The following is a 21,353-nucleotide window of genomic DNA, read 5'->3' on the forward strand; positions in this document are numbered from 1 at the left end:
TCTTGGGTCACAGACTGTATGTATGTGGACCACAGGTTGTATATTTATATCTTCACACTGTTACCCCTTGTTTGTAAGGCTTTCAGTGGATTATGAAAAAGTAGATTGTGTGTTAGCATGCTCCTTGTAATAGTTAGGGCTAGTCTAACTGCTATAACAAGTAGACCCCAAAACATATACTGATTTGAACACAACGGAAGTTTATTTTTCATGCAGCAAAACTGGACAGGTAAAGAAGTTAGCAGGTAGCCCTCTTCCATGCAGGCATACGAGGTATACAAGGAGTCTTTATTACCTTTAAAGGGTTAAATAAAGGTGGTAAAGGGTAAAGGATAGACAGTCCTGGGAATTCCCAGGTGGTCCAGTGGCTAGGACTCTGTGCTTTCACTTCAGGGGGCCCGGGTTCAATCCCTGGTCGGGGAACTAAGATCCCACAAGCCACGCAGCTCATGGCCAAAGAAATAAAAGGATAGACAACCCTGAAGGTTGTCTCCATTCCAGTCAGACAGAAGGAGAAGAAAGCTTGGAGGAGCCCTCCTGAGAGGTTTTTATGGGCCAGTCTTGGAAGTGGCACACAATAGTTAAAACTTAGTCATATGACCATACCTAAATGTAAGGGAGGCCAAGAAACATTTGAGCTGTAGGTCCAGGAAGAAGAGGAAAGAGTGGATTTTTGGTGATCAGCTAATCGTCTCTGCTATACTCTTCCAGGTAATTTCTTAACAATGGGACTCTTTACCAAGTACTTCCCAGAAATATGATGATGACTTTCACAACTGTACAGCACTTTTTAATTTAACATGATACTTTCACATATTTTATCTCATTTATATCTCAATTTTTTGAAGTAAATGGAACAAGCAGTACACTCATGAGTTGATGAAACTGAGGTTCAAAAGATGTTACATACTCTACAAAGGTTCTAAAGCTCAAGTGAATTAATGGGAAAAAACCCACAGGCCTTCTACCTTCAAGTTCCATCTTTTCACTCTTCAATGAGCCTATTATTCACACATTTACTGAGCACCTGTTGTATGCCCAGAATTATGCCCAGGATACAAAAATGAACAATATCTGATTCCTACCCTCAAGGAACTTAATAGGTCTGTGAGAACAAAGAGAACACATTTTGGAAAACAAATTTAATGAACAACAAAAATCTGCATTGGGGGATTTCACCAATGTTGTATGAAATTCTGAATTTACAAAAGAGTTGTGCTCCACTAGTTCATTTTAAAGATAACTATGAACTTAGATTTCTGGGAACTTCCTCTCTGCATCCCTTCTCTACTTAGTTCTGAACATAGTACCAAGGACAAAATCTCATGGTTACAACAAAGTCAAGCAAGGGACTCCAAATCAAAGGATCCTTTTTTGGTGTTGCTCATCTAAATTATTCAACTCTCTAATTCCCAATTATGCATCCAATATCTTTAAAAAACCTTCAATGAATTTATAGTGATAAAAAATTAGTATTTCTTCTGCTAGGACACAAAAGGAAGGTTTCCTATACAACTTTGGAGAGCGTACTGGATAAACTAGGATAATTACTATCAAACTAAATCCAATGTAAAGTAGCAACACTGGATATTCAACCTCTTAAATAGGAAAATGTATACATACCTAATATAATGTTATATGTCAATTATATCTCAAAAATACTTTTTCAAATTCTATTCATAAAGATGAAAAAACACCCTTGTGAGCTAAAATTCAATGAGATGGCCATTTTTATATATTGTTAGTAGGAATATAAAATAGGTTATAATTTTTCTGGAAGGTGATTTAGCAATCTTATGCAAGAACCTTAAAAATCATCCATCCAATTTAGCTTAAGGCTTCTATTTCTGAGCATTTATTTGTAGAAAATAATCTGAAATGATGATGAAGATTTGTGTGTAAATATATTCAAGAATATTGTTTATAATATAAAAATAGAAACAATAATTGGGAAATAAGTACATGATTTATGGTAGATTTACATTATGACCATTATACAGCTATTAAAATAGTTCTTTTAATAATATGTAGAAATGATGAGACTAAAATATTAAATTAAAAAATCAGGATATCATTGCAGTCTCAACACAAGGTATATATAGAAAAAGACCAATAAAAACTAGATATAAATATGACAAAAATGTTATTGGTGGGTGGAAGAAAAATCATGAATTATTTTATTTTCCTGATTTACTTTTCAGTGCAATTTTTCTTCAATGAGCATGAACTACTTTTCTAATAAGAAAAAGAAAAGAAAAGCGAAATGAAGTTATATTTATTATATATGCTAACTTCTCCATCTGTGAAACATTAGTCATTTTCATTTTATTATTTTTCTAAGTTCTCTATAAAATGGTTATATTATTTAATAAGATTTAAATATTAATTATGAAGACTATATACATAGAAATGTTTCCAACAATGTTAAGTAAAAAAGAAAATGTGAAAGTAACAACTATGTAAAATACAAATTTGCAAGGAAGACAAAGAATTAAATGTAAGAGCAGAAATGAAATAGTGTTAAGCTGATGGATAAAAGGGATTTTTTTCAAATTTCAAAATGTAATTTAATGGTAATGGTACACTTTTTTGATACTTTTAGAAAAAATTATTTCACTTCTCATAAAAGAAATATTAATCTCATGCACTTAAAGAAACCACACACAAAACTGGCTTTGGGGGACTTTATAAGGAAGTTACACAATAAGAGCTATCCTTCTAGTAAAAAATCAGAAAGGATTAACATGTTTGTTGTCTCAGGTAATATGTGTTTCAGTGCTATTTACTACTAATACACTAATTCTACACTGTCCTTCTGAAGTACCAAGTAGCAAAATCCTTACCATATAATTAGACCTCTGAAATTTAAAAAATGAATGCACTTTTCAAGCTTATACATCAAATCACAGGTAGAATCAGAACATACCAGCCTACTGTTTGATTGAATAGTGATTGTGATTGAGTCGTCTACAATGAAAGGGTTTCTGAAAGCAGTAAAGTCAGTAATAAAACGGACATGAAGCTCTCCAGTTATCCTTTAAGAATAAATAAATTCAACTTATTTTCCAGTTTAAAATTTGACTTTTAAAATGTAAGAATTTATACAATAAAATAAATCCTCATTAAAATTTAATCTGACTTTTATAATGGTGGGTAAGGAAAAGAGATTGGAGGAAAGGTAAATGTCACTACACTTTTAGATCCGTAAAAATTGAACAGAGAATTTTTAAGACTATAAAAGAAGTGATTAAAAATAATCTATCTTAAAAAGTACTTAAATAAATCAACAAAAGACAACTCAATTAAAAAAATTGGCCAAAAGACAAAAAGCAATTCACAAAAGAAATGTAAACAGTCATCTTATAAAACTGCATAGTCAAAGTAAATCAAAGAAATGCAAATTCAAATAAAAATACTGTTTTTCCCGATCAAACTGGGAAAGATTTAAAAAAATATGTATTCTTCCTGACAAAAATTATTAGGTACTCCTTTTCTGGAGGTAATTTGGCATCTCATGCCATCAGATATGGATGTAAGGACATACTCCCTGACCCAAGAATTCCACTGCTATGGGATTATCCTGAGGAAACAATCAGATAGATGCACAAAGATGTATATATAGGAATGCGCTCTGAAATATTATTTTAGAAAGAGAAACAGCAAGAGAGAGAAATAATCTAAATGTTCAATAACAGGAAATTGATTAAATGAAATACAGAGAGTCATATGCAAGGATACTACTTAACTATGCTTTAGACATTACTTTTTTAAACTTGGGGAAATGTTAATAACAGATTTAGTAAAAAACACAGATTATATGTGTAGATGACATCAATTTTATTATATATTAAATATATGTGAATAGCTAAGAGGATATGAACCAAATATTAACAGTGGTTGTCTCTTGGTCTGGATGGTGGAATTAAAATAAGAACGTTTATTTTCTTCTTCAAGTTTTTCAACAATGTCTACAAAGAACATGCATATCTTTTGTAATTGGGGGAAAAACACATAAATACTATGTTTACTTTAAAGAAGAAAAAACAAATTTTCAGTTTAATTCATCCAAGATTCACATGTTAACCTGTTTAAAGTATTTTTTAAATGTTTTTTAAAATGAAAAGTTTCTGATGAAATTCCCAAATGTAACCATCTTTCACGCTTTCAATAAACTCAAACTGGATATATGGGCTGCTTCTCTTTGAAGGGTGGGAAGGCATTCTCCACAAATGTCCTGTATAAAGGAACTTTGACATAAATGACATATTTTAAAAATATGGAGGTGGAAAGTAGAAGAGGTATTAGGTACACTAAAGAGGAAAGAAAGATATCTTAATGAATTTCTGGAATCCATTTGGCTCCAAGGAAATTAATCTGCCATCAGTAGTGGGCCATAAATCAAATAACATCATGTGAATCCAGGAATCGAGGCCAGTTTCAGTTATTTCCAAATAAATGGTTTCTTAATTGCCTGATGACTGGGACAGAATTTCCCAGTGGAATTAAAAGCAGAATGCATGAAACTCTGTTAAGCATTTCTACAGAATATAAAAATTTATACAACTCTTATTTTGCATGTTTGTCTCCCCCTCCTCCCAAAGAACAGATCATTTTGAACAATATGTAGCAGAATAAACTTGTCAAATTTGTCTGGAGTGCCAAGAAGCTAAAGAGCAATTTCTAGTAAAGCATATATGTTCCATGAAAAATCTAATTTTTATTTCAACACACAGTTAAAGATCATACATAGGCCTAGATACAAACATTACTGGTTAACTTATTTGGTAACCATTCCTCCTGTTGCACATAGTACAGCTGCTTCTTCACATCTGGAATATTTTACAGAACAAGATTAACACCAAGACTACAGAGAGGAGTCTTAAAATTTTAAAGCAAAATATAAAATTCAAATGTATTAAAAAATTGAGTTCTCTTCTTCAAGAAATACCATAATCAGGGTGTAATATGCCCTTCTTTTGTTTCTACCTTTGCTCTAAAAATGCAATTTTGTACTTAACTATTTGGAAAGCTTTAAAAATGCTTACATTTTAAGGTAGTAGTTAGTTTATGAATTATGCCTAATATAAAAGCGCCCAAATGCACAGAGAATGATTTTCAGTGAAAAAAGCAGTTTTTGAAAGTCCCTTGCTATGCTTTATATTCCAGATTTTCTTAATTATAAGTAATACCTACATGCCATTTTAATAAAATAATTTTCAGAATCTGTGTGAAATATCTTTAAGATTCCATGGACCACACATTTATATGCTCTTTAGCCAAGCAACACAAGAGGTATGGTATTGAGGAAAACTCAATTATCTATCACAGAAAAGGTGTGATAATAACTAACGATGGTTATCTCTGGGTGGTGATATTATAGTTAATTCTTTTCATTTATCTTCACTTTTAAAAATGTTCAATAATAAACATGATAGATTTGATAATAAAAATACACTATTTCTTTAATGTAAAAACAATACCTTCTTACTTGGTAATTTCCCTTCTAGGAATTTACCTCCAATCTCTCCCCCCTAAAATAATTGAAAATGCAGATAGAGTTATATACATAAAAATTATTTGCTGCAAATTATTTATTGTAAGTGAAAACTTAAAACTGCATAATGTTAAATAAGAAAATTGTTAAGTAAAATAGGATTCATCTACAAGGTAGAACACTATGCAGCTATTAAAAATGTTTAATAAAGTTATATATAATAGGCAAAATGTTTAGGTTATAATGATAAGTGGAAAAAGAAGATACAATTTATATAAGTGTATCTACCATGTGATCTCATCTATGGGGGAAAAAAGGCATTAAAAAAAAAGAAAGACTGGAGGGAAATATGCCATAATGTTAAGAATGATTTATTTCCACTGAGGGAGGAATTACACATGTACTTTTTTGTGCACTATACTCTTCTTGATATTTTCTACAGCAAGATTATGTTTCTTTTACAGAGACAAAAAAGTTTAAGGGCACAAATGGCTTTTCTGAAATTTTACTTAACAGACAAAAAAACAACAAAGAACTAGTCACATGCTTAGTTAGAGGGAAAAAGTTCTTTACTAGTGCAGTATTAATAAAATACACTTCTCAAGGACACTCACAGCATAGCAAACTAGCAACCACTACTGCCTAAAATAGTTTAACAGTCTAAATGCTATTATTCTTTTTCCATTATGTTAATTTTATAAAATTAGCTACTCTAATTCATAAATCACAAACCAATACTATAAAGCTTTTATGAAGTATTATACTAAGAAGCTGGATTCTACCATCACCTGCCTTCCTTTTTTTTAAATTAAAAAAATTTTTTTTTTTTTGCGGTACGCAGGCCTCTCACTGCTGTGGCCTCTCCCATTGCAGAGCACAGGCTCCGGACGCACAGGCTCAGCGGCCATGGCTCACGGGCCCAGCCGCTCCGCGGCATGTGGGATCTTCCCAGACCAGGGCATGAACCCGTGTCCCCTGCATCGGCAGGCGGACTCTCAACCACTGCGCCATCAGGGAAGCCCTGCCTTCCCTTTTGTGCGTAAAATTAACATAGAGATCTAACATGAGAACACTGCTTCAGATGATGATGTGATGATGTAATTATATTTCTTAAACAATGTTAAGCTATTTGATAGATTAGACCAAAATGAAGATCTCTTTTGTCTACTGATTTTTTTTTCCACCTAAAAGGCAGTATTGGATCTCCCAAGCTCTGTGAAAATACATCATTTTTGAGTGATACAGAACAAGAGACGGAGAACCAATTAAAAATAAAAGGGGGGCTTCCCTGGTGGCGCAGTGGTTGAGAGTCCGCCTGCTAATGCAGGGGACACGGGTTCGAGCCCTGGTCTGGGAGGATCCCACATGCCGTGGAGCAACTAAGCCCTTGTGCCACAACTGCTGAGCCCGCGTGCCTGGAGCCCGTGCTCTGCAACGGGAGAGGCCACCGCGGTGAGGGGCCCATGCACTGCAATGAAGAGTGGCCCCCGCTCGCCACAACTAGAGAAAGCCCACGCTCAGTAACGGAGACCCAGTGCAGCCAAAAATAAATAAAATACAATAAATTAATTTTTTTAAAAAAGGGTCCAACTGTTCATCACTTAGCTGTTTAAACTGAACCCTAAAATTTGCTGGAGTTCAAACTTGGGAAAAAAGACCCTTACATTTTAAAACACACAAACTAATATTGACGTCAGTGCATACTGTATTGAAGGAAGTTTTCTAAGCAGTGAGTATAATCATGATATTTTATTGCTATTGTTCTTATGCCGTATTAATTGTTCTCACTATAATTACTGTATGTTCAGCAATGAGAACCTCAAATAATTGAAACAACACTTTAACGTTTCCACTATCCATCTTACTTACAGTATTTGAGGTAGTTGTTGTATTTATTAAAGATACAAATATTTACCCAGTGAATAAAGATAACAAATACTGCTTTAAAAATCCTCATTAACAAACAGCCAACTACAGTAAGAAACAATTGCATCTGTGCTAAACAATTCTTAATGAAAATTACCACAAAAGTTCACAGAGCAACTTTATAAAACTTGACATGTACAGGAACTTTTCTCTTCATTAATGCCTTTCTATCTCCCTCACCCCTCTCATCTTTAATATCTCCAGTTACACTAAATTACCACAACACTCATACCCACCCATCTTAAATTCACACTATTTCTTGTTAATGTTAAGAACACTTTCTTTAGAAAAGCAACGATAGATGGGTTCTACGGACTAGAAATTTAGCTTTTACCTTAAATCATTTTACACAAATATACTATGCACACAATTCAGGATCTGAGTGCTCTTTCATGATCTGACCTGTGCCTTCAATTACAAATGCGTTGATCTCACTGATAGCCAAACCATGATACTACTCCACACTGCCCCCTAGCCCTACAAAATATATCAGTTTAAAAGTTACGGTTTGAAAGGACAACCTCAAGAAAAAGTGTCAGTCACTTATCAGCTCCCCTTAAGCAGTTCTTAAATAGATACTATATTACCTAAATTTGACCTAATAAGTAACAGCTGATGACAATTAAATCTTTCAATTAATACTGATAAGAGCTGATGAGAAAAAAATGTTATGTGCTGATGGGTTTGGAATTCAACCACCTAACAATCTAGTTCAAAAGTTCTGTAGAAGTCCTTTGTGAAATTTGTTTGATTTTTAGAGTCATTAAGCAAGGACGCATATAAAAATACACATTACAAATGCCTTCTTTTCATGTAATTAAATGGCAAATAGCATGGCATTGGGCCATGTTTCTTTGGAGGCATGGAATTAACTTCTTTCTTCGTTTTTAAAAATGCTGGGATCAGATTAAGTAATCTCACTATAGTCACATTATTTATCATTACAAACTTAACCTAAATTTCTGACTCTGGTAAATTTGTGAGAGGAAAATTTGTGATCTTGGTCCTGATGCTAAAAAAATAAATCGGATTTCGGCTGCCTCCGGATAAGCAGGGGAGGGCAAAAAGTGAGGATGACACAATGACATATGCCCCTTCTTTTTGGAAATGGAATTCTTCACATTAAGCAGAACTTCTAAGAACAACAGCTACAAAAATCCCTCTAGTTTTCAAATGTCCTTTACCTTACACAGCCATTCTGAAAAAGAATCCTATGTTATTTCATATCCGAACTCTGGTACATTTCGCACTAATAAGGGGAAACACTGAATAGGATGAAAACTAGAAGAAAGAAAAAAACTGAAAAAGGGTGAAACTCCAGAACAACTACAATGAGGTTTTATTCTAAAGAACGGTTTTGTTTCTACCGTTTCTCTAAAGTATTTAATTTGCACGTCTTAAAATAGAGACCCTGAGGAGAGCAGCTCGAAGCGGTGAAAGGAAGGGGGGGCGGGTTAGGTAAGAACAGAGACTTGCGAGAAAATATGTGCGGTGCATTAGAATGTGCAATGGAGCGGGGGATGCTAGCTTCACCGTCAGGAAGCAGTCGAGGGCTTTATGAGTAGAGAGGCAGAATATGCTGCGGCTTAAGGAACGCGTATTCACAGCCAGAATGCACACCTGGTAAAGGGATAACCTAGGATAAGAAAGACCAACCCACCAACTGTGCAAATGCAGAGATGACCATTTTAACCAGCTCTATTGTCTGGAGTAATAGGTGGAAATGCCTCAGGCACGAGATCAAACTAGCCTGACACTAAGTCAGAGATACTGTCTGGCAAAAAGAGAGAGAGATGGACAGTGGCGGCCCGGGCATTCCCGTCCAGTGGCCCCTTCCTCGCGCGGGGGAGGGGCGCCGGGGTCCCGGGAGCCGCGCGAAGCCCAGTCCGGGGAGTCAGAGCACAGGCGGTCCCCTCTTCGGGGCTGGCGACGTCTCTCACCGCGCAGCCCAGGAGCACGGAGACTTCCCCTCCCACCCCACCCCCAGCTGAAGGCAGGGAAGACGCGGAACTTGGGCTCCAGAGCGGAGGCCACAGACCAGGTCACGGCTCGGGTGGGAAGCTCTGGGTGAAATTCCGTGTGGCCACGGTGGTGGCCTAGGAACGGCAAAGCCCCTGCTGGTCGGGCTTCCAATCGGACGACACTGGGGTCCGGGTGGCGCGGCCCCGGTTGCTGCGGCGCTCACCGACCCCTGGACCTCCTGGGTCCTCATACTCCCAGGCCCTCTCGCCTCAGCTAGTGACCCGGCCTCTCGGATCTCCCCAGGCCCCCGCTGCGGCCGCCCCTCTCGGTCAAGCTCCTCTCCAGAACCCTCGCCTCGGACGCTCCCGCCGAGCCCCGGGCCGCACCTCCGTCCTGGTGATCCGGTGTCGCCCCAGCTTCACCACGGCGAAGTTGCCTTTGCCCAGCGTGCCCTCGATTTCGTAGAACCCCACCCGGACCGGCCCGCGCTGCAAGTGCCTCGGGCCATCCGCCATGACCATGCTGGGCCCCGCTGCTAGACACTGCGGACTGGAGCGCGGGCTGGAGGGCGGCGGGCAGGCTGCCTGGCTGCTCAGCTCCGCTCGGGCGACGGCCGCTCCGCTCACTCCTTCGCTCAGTCCCTCCCGCTCCGCAGGGCCCAGCCAGGCGCGCGCCGCCGCTGACGTGCGCCGACGTCAGGGGGCCGGGGAAGAGGGGCGGGGGCGGGACCGGGCCTCGATTGGTCACCATGGCGACCGGAGCACCGCGGACGTCCGCGGGCGGGCGGGTGTGAGGGAGGGCAGATGGGCGGGGCCTGGACAGCGCGTTTCTTCCGGGCTCCGGCGCCCTCCATGCTCCCCGCCGCCTCGCCGCTGCCAGGGGCGGGATAGCAGCCCGGCCCGCCCAGATCCTCGGCCACCCAGCCGAAGGGCAAGAGCGAGCCCTGGTGGGCGGAGCGGAGGGCTGCAGAGACCTGAGTCTGGCTCGGGTCTCTTTACCCCGCCCCGGCGTTCCCCGCCCACCCGGGGACCTTCCCGCCAAAACCTCTCACCTATGACTACTGTGCGTCCTAAATTTGGAAAGGGCAAAGAACTGTGGCTGAGCAATGCATTGCTCACAGTCTCCTTTCTTTGTATCCTTTTTCATCTGTTTCTATATAAATCCCTCCAAATTTGATGTCTCTTAAGAATCATTCTGACAGCATCGCGGGCGCTTGTAGACTCACAGAATGTCAGCGTTGAAGAGACCTTGGAGATCACCTAATCCAGGGATGTGAAGCCTCAAATGGGCTTTGGAGACCGAACCCCCTAAAATGCGTGCAATTTTTTGCCTCTTTGAGCTTGCCTCTGGGGAGATGAGACTATAGTTTTATCAGATTCTCAAACGTGTTGGTGACCGGGAAAAGGTTAAGAAATACTTATTTAATCCAATTTCTTTTCAGATGAGGAATCAACCCCCAGGGAATGCAGGGAATTGCCAAGGTCACACAGGTAATGCTAGAGTCAGGATTGCATATCACCACACCAATCTTCCATATGGTGACCCAAGGAAACAGATACAGCGTTATTTTAATATTTTGAAACATATTATGTGTCCTTAGACCTTGGTTTCTAAATTCCAGTCTCCAATAAAAGGAGCCAGACTCTGGAGAAATGGCTGATTCCCAGACAGGGGGAGGGAAAGTATAAAATGCCCTTGAAAATCTTGTCCCATAAAGCAAGATTTTCAAAGAATGATGAGGACGTGTCAAAAGGAAACAGGAGGGCTTCCCTGGTGGCGCAGTGGTTGAGAGTCTGCCTGCAGATGCAGGGGACACGGATTCGTGCCCCGGTCTGGGAAGATCCCACATGCCGCGGAGCGGCTAGGCCCGTGAGCCATGGCCGCTGAGCCTGCGCGTCCGGAGCCTGTGCTCCGCAACAGGAGAGGCCACAGCAGTGAGAGGCCCGCGTACCGCAAAAAAAAAAAGAAAAAAGGAAACAGGAGCCAGTTTGAAGGTACCTCCACTTACCCATCTGGGACAATTTGAGCATCACGAATGAATAATGATGGAAATGGATTATAACAATGAATTAAAAAAAAAAGAATCCACGGGTGCTTACTTGTTCTTACAATGTTAAATAAGTATGGGGGGGGGGGAGAAATGACAATTCTTGATAGTGGAATGTCAACTAATATACATACAAGAAATGATGAAATTAGGAAATCACCATTTTGCAATCATTATAGTAGTAATTGACTCAGATAGAATATCAATAGATGTTAAAAATCATTGGGTGAAATTTTGCTAGGGAAAAGGATGTTTACACAATCTCAAAGTATCCTCAAATTTCTTATTCATTACAAAGGGATAAAAACAGTACTTTCACGGTGGAGAAATCTGACAGACACCACCATAACTAAATGGTCAAAGTTAATGTCACCAATTATGAGACAAAATGACATGATGTACCTCCTGATGTAAGGTACTGAGAAGTATACAGTATCTCTTTTTGTAGTATTCCTGTCGAAAATACATCTTCTGAATCTAATCACAAAGAAACAATCAGAAAAAAACGCAACTTGAGAAACATTCTATCCAACCATTGGTCTGGATCAGTGTCCTGAAAGACTGTGGAACTGTTCTAGATTTAAGAGATTAAAGAGACATGTCACCAAAGGCAATATGTGACCCTGGATTGGGAGAAAAGTGCTAGAAAGGATTATTTTCTATTAAATTTGCCTATGGATTGCATATTGGATAATTTGCCTATGGATTGCATATTGGATAATATTATTTATTTATATAAATTTATTTATTTATTTTTGGCTGCGTTGAGTCTTCATTGCTGCTCCTGGGCTTTCTTTAGTTGCAGTGAGCGGGGGCGGTGAGGGGGCTACTCTTCCTTGTGATGCGCAGGCTTCTCATTGTGGTGGCTTCTCTTGTTGTGGAGCGCGGACTCTAGGTGCACGGGCTTCAGTAGTTGTGGCTCGCGGGCTCTAGAGCGCAGGCTCAGTAGTTGTTTAAGTTAAGTTGTTTAACCAGCGCACAGGTTTAGTTGCTCCACCACATGTGGGATCTTCCTGGACCAAGGCTTGAACTTGTGTCCCCTGAATTGGCAGGCGGATTCTTAACCACTGTGCCACCAGGGAAGTCCCAATAGTATTATTTAAATGTTAAGCTTTTTGAATTTTATGCTTGTGCTGTTGTTATGAAAAAGAGTACCCTTATTAAAAGATACACACTGAAGTATTTAGGGATAAAAGTTTTGATATATGGGACCTGCTCTCAAATAGTTTAGGAAAGGTAGATAAGGCAAATGTGGCAAAATGTTAAATTGATAAATCTAGGTAAAGGGTATATGGTAATTCATTGTATTGTTCTTGCAACGCTTCTGTAGTTTAAAATTTTAAATTAAAATTAATATATATTTGTATATGTATACATTTTATTTCATTAATTTCATGTTATTATTTTAATTTATTTTATATTCTTTGTGTAAGATCGTCTGGCTCTCAGGACCTCCACCTGCTCACTGTGCCTCTGCCCTTCATTCTTTTATTTTGTTTTTTTTTTTAATTTTTATTTATTTTTGGCTGTGTTGGGTCTTCGTTTCTGTGCAAGGGCTCTCTCCAGTTGTGTTGAGCGGGGGCCACTCTTCCTCGTGATGCCAGGGCCTCTCACTATTGTGGCCTCTCTTGTTGCGGAGCACAGGCTCCAGATGTGCAGGCTCAGTAGTTGTGGCTCACGGGCCTAGTTGCTCCGCGGCATGTGGGATCTTCGCGAACCGGGGCACGAACCCATGTCCCCTGCATTGGCAGGCGGATTGGTTTTTTTTTTTTTGCGGTACGTGGGCCTCTCACTGTTGTGACCTCTCCCGCTGCGGAGCACAGCCTCCGGACGCGCAGGCTCAGCGGCCATGGCTCACGGGCCCAGCCGCTCTGCGGCATGTGGGATCTTCCCAGACCGGGGCACGAACCCGTGTCCCCTGCATTGGCAGGCAGATTCTCAACCACTGCGCCACCAGGGAAGCCCCTGCTCTTCACTCTTCCTAAGCAATACCTTATTCTACTGTGAGTTATGTTGTTTGTAAAAGTGAGAAGGAAATTGGGGCCGGGGTTGAGGAGAGGTGGTTATGAGACTGATGATCGCTGGCAGTAGTATATGAGGATTCATCTAAGTAGACCAGGAGCCCACATATGCACCCTAGTCAAAAATAGTTCCTGTATACCTTTTTTCCAATTAGATTAATGTATTTTAATTGCTCTTTGAATGGGTTCCTTTAGGAATCTGATGAAAAGCTATTTACTTAAGAACCAAAAAATACACATAGAGACCCACTAGAGCTAACAATCTCCTTCTTTTGGACAGAAATTCAGTATGTCTTTTGGACAGAAATGAAGATTCATTTCTATCTGATTATTTTAATCAGATAATCAGGCCAACTACCTCCTTGTGCGATCTGGGAATAAGACTTGATTTGGGGCTGGAAAGAAGAGAAAGGATTGGCGTGGAATACCAAAAGGTTTCTGGCAAACCAGAGTTCAGTGTGAGGGTGCTGAATGTCTAGAAGTTAGAGAAAGAGAGGCCAGAGGTGGGGGAGAGGTAGGAGGGGCTGGGCCAAAAAATAAATCTTGACCACCTGGAAATGCAGCAGGGCGGCCACTGAAAATTACTGGTAGGTTGTCAATGTAACCCTGAAGAAGTACATGTCACTGTTAGAATACTGCAACCTTGGAATATATGATTCAGCTCTGTTTCCTAGGTCCCAAAGATCTTCTCCCTCTCCAGTTTCAACCCTGTATGTCTCTTATGTGCTTTTGCTTCCATTAATTGATAATTGTATACAGTTTAGCAATTATTAATATTATCCAAGTTTTGCTTTCCTCTTGCCTTTTTCTCTCTTTCTTTTTTCTCTTCTTTCCTCTTTCTCTCTCCCTACTCCACCCTCCCCCCCACCCCCATGCACACACACACCACCACCACCCTGCCCCTCGGGAAAAAGAATAAGGAAAAAGGGAGAAAAGGGAAAATAATTTTACAATTCCCACCTTTTTCATCTCCAGTTTTTGTATTGGTGAGGTAGAGTGCTCTAGTCATCAAATTTCCTATTTGCTTGGCCTTTAAAATGCAACGTTCCCAGCTAAGGCTGTGAGTCCACTATATTTGCCATTGAGTTACTAAAAAAAAATGTTAAGATTACACTTTAAAAAGCAAAAGTATGTACTCATAGAAAGAATTAAGAAAATGGTGAAAGTCTGAGATAAGAATTAATTCTATAACATACTTAGAATAAAATGGACTTAGAATAAAAATGTGGAATGGGAGAGGAGTTAGCAAAGAGGTAATGAAAGAATAATTTGAAATATGAGGAAAGAAAACTTTGTGGCTCGTAGTGTTGTACATATTTTTCTGAAGCAGATCTCATGAACTTGAAAAACAAAACAGGTATCGTATGTTTCCTTGATCATGAACAACATCTGCATTTTTACTGTTTTATCATTTCAGGACTGAAGAAAAGTCAATACACTGGTAGGCTCAGGCCTGAATTTAGAGTTAGTTCAAATCGAAAATTGGTGAAGTCTTTATTAAATGACTTTGCTTAGAAAAAAATAGATTACAAAGCTAGAATGAACACTTTTTTTTTTTATATTACAGAAGGCAGAAAGTACATCAGAAAAATCCAAATCACTGACCTGTGCCAATTACAAGTACTTGTTATTATTATAAAATACAGGTATTCCTGAAATATGCATAAATCTGTCAGGTTAATGAACATGTGGGTGCCACTATGTTTAAGGTACCATTATGGAAATAAACTAGAGGACTGACATTATTTAAGGAAAGCTTTCTTTGGCTCTTTTAAGGGATGGGTAACCATGCCCTGGTTTTAATTTTTTAAGTGTGGTTTTAGCTGTGATGGATCTTCTCTAAATGAAAAAATGTATGGTTCTCTCTAAGCTTTTGAAATAATTTCAAAAATTTTGTCTCCTCCCAGATGACAGATTTCCTTAGGATCTTAAATTTTAAAGGGATCTTAGAATCATATGAGTTCATCTTCCCATCTGATACAGAAATCCCTAGACACTTGACAGATGGCATCAAGCCTTGGTTTACTGTTTCATACTTCATGCTTCACTACATGTCTCACATGTAATCTATGTGGGACAGTTCATATCATTAGAAAATATTCTTTCTTCAGTTCTCCAAGCAAAACATTCCTAAATTCACTAGCTAGTTGACTATGTTTCTAGCCCACTACTCTTTGTTCTTGTGCTTCACTGGTCTCTGGTTTGTCAAAGTCTCTCTTAAAGTATCATTCCCAAAACTGAATGCGGTAACCCAGGTGCAGTCTAAGCGGTATCGAATACTGGCCGTTGACTAGTCCCTCCTTTGATCCAGACACTCTGCTGGTACGAGTTCAGCCAAAGATTGTGCTAGTTTTCTTTTTTAGCAGCCACAGCCTACAGTTAAGATTAAAGCCAACTTAAACCTCTGGGTCTTTTAAAATAACAATTATTGTTGCCATTTTCTTGGGCAATTGCTTTTTTAAAAATGTAAATGGAAATTCTGATAGTTAAACTGTCATCTTGTTGATTTTGCTCACTGTTCCAGATAATAAAATTGTTTTGATTCTTTACTCTGCCATCTATCATGTTACCTAATCCTAGTTCTCTGAGTCATTTGCAAATTCTACCATCATTTTCTATGTCATTATTGCAGTCATTATTCTTTGTATCACCACTCCTAGTACAAGTGTGTGGCTCATAGTAGGTTCATAACTGGATTGGTAAACTAGTGAATAGGGCAAAGCCTGGGCCGGACTTTTAGAGCTTGTCACTAGACATCTTCTAATTTGACTTCCAACAATTTATGGGTCAACATTCACTTGATTTGAATTTTCATATAACCATGAGTTCCAGGAAGATCCTATGTCTAGTGCTGCTGGGGTAAGATTTTAAAGAGGGTCCTCAACATTCTAATACCAGTGTTTCAATATATAAACTACCCCACTCTCAGTTACTTTCCCTTTAGTTCATTCTTTTCTATTATTGCAGTATTTTACTAATCTTCCTTAACCTCACTAAGTTGTGCACTTCTTTGAGGGTAAGGATCATATCTTAAGTCATCTTTTAAATTCCTTTAACTTTTCAGCAGAATTCAACAAATGCCGTTTAGTTTGACATTTATTGCATTTATGTCCTATGCACCATGGTAGACACTGGGGATGCAAACATGAATAAGGTGCAGTCTCTCTCCTTGAGAATTTATGGTTTAGAATGGGAGCTCTGAAATCTGATAGCTGAGGTATGACTTGTAGGTCTACTGCTTACTAGCTGGTGACCTTGGGAAAGTTACTTAGCCTTTTTCTGCCTCAATTTCTCATCTGTTAAACAGTCCACCTGCCTCAAAGGATTACTATGAGGAGGGTGGATACATAAACAAATACTGAAAGAGGTGAGAGTTAAGAGGTTTGCACAGGGAGCTCAGAGGAGAGTTGATTAATTAAGTTTAAGGGTTCGCAGGAGAGGCTGCTAAAAGATGAAACTTGAGTAGAGTTGTAAATCCTACTAAGAGTTAGCCAGCTGAAAAAAGATCGGATGAGCATTTGAAGACAAAACAGCATGAGCAATAGTCCCGAAGCTATGAAGAGACAAGATGTGCTCAGGTACCTACCATCAGTTGTGAATGTCGAGACTCAATGATGAGAGTGTCCACAGATAGAACGGGAAGATACATGGGACCAGGTCATGGAGGGCTCCTTCTTCCCCTTCTAGCCAGACTGCTGCAAAGTTGCAGCTGGGCAAGAAACTGCTGGAGCGATGGATTCCAACTGTGGCAGCGATGAGATGTAAGGATTGGGAGAGGGATGCTGAAGATTGCTACCAGGTTTTTAACAGGAGTGAACAGATGCAATCAGTTACTGAGAGCTTACCATGTGCCATTCACTCTGCTGGGCACTAAGGTGGGTGAAATAAGGACCCAGCCCTCAAAGCGCATATAATCAATTTCATTCAGACATTCAGTCCTTATTTCTCTAATACATATAAAGATACTCTGAAAGCCTGTTAAATCATTGTAGAAATCAATATATATTATGTCTGTCTACTGAAGCAAAATGAGTTGTGCTAGGAGTCAGATATTCTGCCCTGCCATTGACAAGTTCTGGATACATAATTCTGGAGCTTGGCGAGGAGATCTAGGCTGAAAATTTAGAGACTTGAGAGTACTGATAGTTGAAGTCAAGGATGTGGAAGGCATCATGCAATGGGAATATCAAGATTGAAGGCAAAGATGTTGCAGCTACTTATTGCCTTCTGCTAGTCTAGTCTAGGAGCCTATTACTTACAGCTCAGGGAGATAAGCCCACAGATTCATGGGGGCCAGGTTTTGAGTTTTTGCCATTGTGACTCATCTCTTAAGGGAATAGACCTTACAAGTAAGTAAAGAGTCATTCTTTTCTAATCTTCAGTCTTGGAAAGTGTGTTATATTATGAAAACTGGCACTATATTAGCCTCTAACTTACTAGTTCTTTTTGGACCTGTTCTTTTTGGTTTCGTAGGTATATTTTGGGAGCTGTGAATATGTAAGTTTCAGTTTCTTAATATAATCATATCCAATTTTGGTGACTATTAATTTTAACCTAACCTTAGCAGATACTTTTAGATTAAGTGTTTGTTGAATTTAAATTTCTTATATTTGTAACTACAAAAGTTATTTTAAAATTTGCATTTATTTTTGGTCTTCAAGACTGAGGAATATATTCATTTGCTTAGTTCCTGGTCTAAAGATAATAAAATACAAAAACAAGCCAATTAAAAACTCCCCCCCTACCTCCCCCTCAAAAAGAGTGAAGGAGAAGACAGAATCCTACAGCATTTGTTTAGCACTCACAGGAGTGGTCAAATAGGGAGAAGTATGCCTCCCTGCCAAGGAGGAGAGGCCAGAGAAATAAAAGGAGAATGGATCAAGATGGGAAAATATTTTTTAAAAGTCTAGGGAAAAGAGAGTTTAAAGGAGGAGAATTTCAAGAAGAAGGGAGTACTTTCAATCTCTGAAAAGATGTCAAGCAAGATAAAGATGAATTCATTGGATTTAGTCATGAAGAGATAATTGATGATCTTTGCAGAGGATTTCAGAGTACTGAGGGCGGAAGCCAAACTGGTGTGAGTGGGAAGAGGTGAAGAAGAGTGAATGTAGACTGTTCTTTCAAGAAATTTATCTGTGGAGGAACGAAGATAGAAGAGGATGCAGAGTCAAGAGAAGTTCGGTGTTTTGTTTTATTTTTAAATGGTGGAAGTTGAGCATGTTTGGAAAGAGTAAGAAGAGAGAAAGATTGAAATAAAGGTGATTAGAGATCATCTATGGAAGGCAATGAAATCTTGAATGCAAGAGTCAGGAGGTGAGATGCCTCCTTTACTCTGATGTGGGTGGGGGAAGGAAGCAAGGGCAATTTTGACTGCAGGTAAGTAGGTAGTTTGCAGTCCAGGAAGTTTACTCTTGGCATCGGTTTCCTCTGTGAAGTAAGAAGCAGATTATCTGCAGTGTTAGAGTGGGGCATTGGAGCATATAGATGAGTTGTGAAAGTTTGAAAAAGCTGCTATGAGAATGGGAGAGGAAATTGATTAGAACACATAGAAAACTTCCTGAGCAATAAGAATCTCCAGCTGAAGCGAGAAAAACATGAATTGGTAGAAATACCAATCCATATGGTCATGGGACTTTTTGTAACCTGGGTGTCAGATTGATACAGGGCTTAAGCTTGCTGAGTGGATCCTACAGAATGTCAAGGAAGTTGAGGATTTGGCAAGAAAAAACACTGAAAACAAGTATCATGTAGTCTGGATAGAGAAAAAAGAGAAGATAAGAAAAGGAAGGGAGACTGATGGGCAAATGGAGGGCTCAAGAGTCTAGAGCATAAATGAGATGAGGGTAAGGACATGAAATTTCTTGAGAAGGAGTTATATCTATGCTAGTATATTTGAATGAGATATTATTTTAGGTGATCCTAATATCCCGGGGATATCCTCAAGAATGGATGATAAAGTGAAGAGGAATGGTCTACCTCTTTCTCCACTGTATTCCCAGTTACTTAACACAATGCCTGGAACACAGTAAGTTTTCAGTATATATGTGTTCAAAAAAATGAATAAAAATTCTTCATTTTCTACTTCACAGAATATTATACCAATTCTCCTCTTCGTCACATATTTCATTAGTTAACTATAATTATGATAAATTCTCTAAAGGAAAACTACTTCTTGCTATGAGTTTGTGTAACATGGGGTCCTGATTCAGTCTAGGGGGTTGGGGTCAAGAAGTCTTCCTAAGGAAGTGACATTTAAGGTGAGAGCTGAAGAATCAGTAGGAGTAAGCCAGGGGATGACAGGTGGGGAGAGACCTACCAGTGTAAGTAAAAGATTTCTGAATATCTTGAGGTGGGAAGAAGCTGAAAACATTCCAACTGAATAGAAGAATAGAGATAGAGGCATGGGGCTGAAAGGGTAGGTTAGGACCATATTACATAAGGTCCTATAAATCATGAAGTACATTTTGATCCATTAGACTTAAAATGGGAAAAGTTGACATGCTATTGTTGTTGTTAGCTTATAAGCATTAACAAGAATTATAATGTTATATGGATGTGTGATTATACGCAGTGAAATTTGAAAGCTGAATGATTATATTTGTCTAAAAGGTCTCCTCCAGCAGCCTACTCCTTCCTTCTACACAACCTTATTCCTTTGGATTAAATAAAGTAAATGAATAGCCTTCCAAAAACCACTATCGAAATGCACTTTTGTTACCTGGAGAGAAAGTCTCTAGGCCTCCTTGTACTCTGCTATTCTCATTTTTTTCCATTAGCTTCATGATTGGGTTAATTCAGTGTTTGCATAGGGAAAAGATAAGCATCATTAATGGAATATGAAGACCATTAGGAATAGCAGAGACCTTTGGCTGATGATGGGAAAGGGAGGCTCAGGTAGGCAAGCATTGTAATGGAGATTTTGAATATTGGGCTGTCCTGTTGCACCTAAAGTTCCAGGGTACACTTGTTTCACAATTTTGTCTAATATAAACCTATGTAAAACGTCCAATTTTGCCAAGGTAGAGAATTACCACAGGCTGGCTGCTGACTCCAAGATCAATCTCAGAGGAACTGTAGGAAATAATGGGGAAAAACTCCAGAGAAATCCCCAGGGACAAGGAAGCCTGTTTTGAACTGGTGTGTGTGTGTGTGTGTGTGTGTGTGTGTACATCTGAAGCCTAGGGCAGGAGAGTTGTGTGGAAATTAGCGATAGAGTCTCAGACTGCTGGTCTAAGTGTCCTCAAGAATAACAATCAGGGCAGAACAAAAGCCAGAGTGTGGAAAACTGGTGGGGATTGATGGACCTTGAATGTTTACTCACACCTCCCTCTACCCCCAACTCCCTCTAGCACCTAGGAGTACTTCCTTTTAAGGCTGCTTCTCCTTGAGGAGTGGAGGGTGGGATGGGTTCTAAAAGTAGGGCCTTGATCTTAAGAGTTATTTGGTGGCATGATACACAGCCTGAGCAATTAATTATGTAGTCTGGTGCTTGGAGTTCTCCACCCTAATGTTATCCCTTCCCCTATCCTTGATCTCACGGATGTTGACACAGGCTGGGATATGCCCTTTGGTCTTTTCCCGTACCAAATGCTAAGACAGAACAGCTGATAGCATCAGAGAAATATATGCTCAAAAGCCAAAGTAATGAGACATCTCAGGAGAAAAACTACTTGAAAAGAAAGCAACAACCTGGATTACAGATGCCACCAGAAGCAAATATGTTAAATCCAATGGTTAACAAATATAAAATAAGCATAATAAATAACTGATAAGGAAATCATAAAAGTCAAGAGGAAATACTAGGCATGAAAAATATGTTCATAATAGTAGAAAGAACAGAGATGGATGCTAGAATAGATGTAGCTGAAAAACAAATTAGTGAGCTGGAAGATCAGATTAAGGA

At 39.1% G+C, this 21,353-nt stretch overlaps 1 protein-coding gene across 1 annotated transcript in view; it reads right to left on the bottom strand.

Annotated features, from left to right (window-relative positions):
• Nucleotides 1-9,903, bottom strand: part of SIK2 (salt inducible kinase 2) — a gene marked incomplete at both ends in the record, with an annotated part of 126,773 nt that extends 116,870 nt beyond the window's left edge. The window contains one exon of the mRNA XM_079708818.1: nucleotides 9,769-9,903. Coding sequence (XP_079564944.1) covers nucleotides 9,769-9,903 — 135 coding nt within the window. The remainder of the gene's footprint in view (nucleotides 1-9,768) is intronic.
• Between the last annotated feature and the right edge of the window lie 11,450 nt (nucleotides 9,904-21,353).

This window comes from Hyperoodon ampullatus (genome assembly GCF_949752795.1).
Source record: "Hyperoodon ampullatus genome assembly, chromosome: 7".
In the NCBI taxonomy this organism is placed as follows: domain Eukaryota; kingdom Metazoa; phylum Chordata; class Mammalia; order Artiodactyla; family Ziphiidae; genus Hyperoodon; species Hyperoodon ampullatus.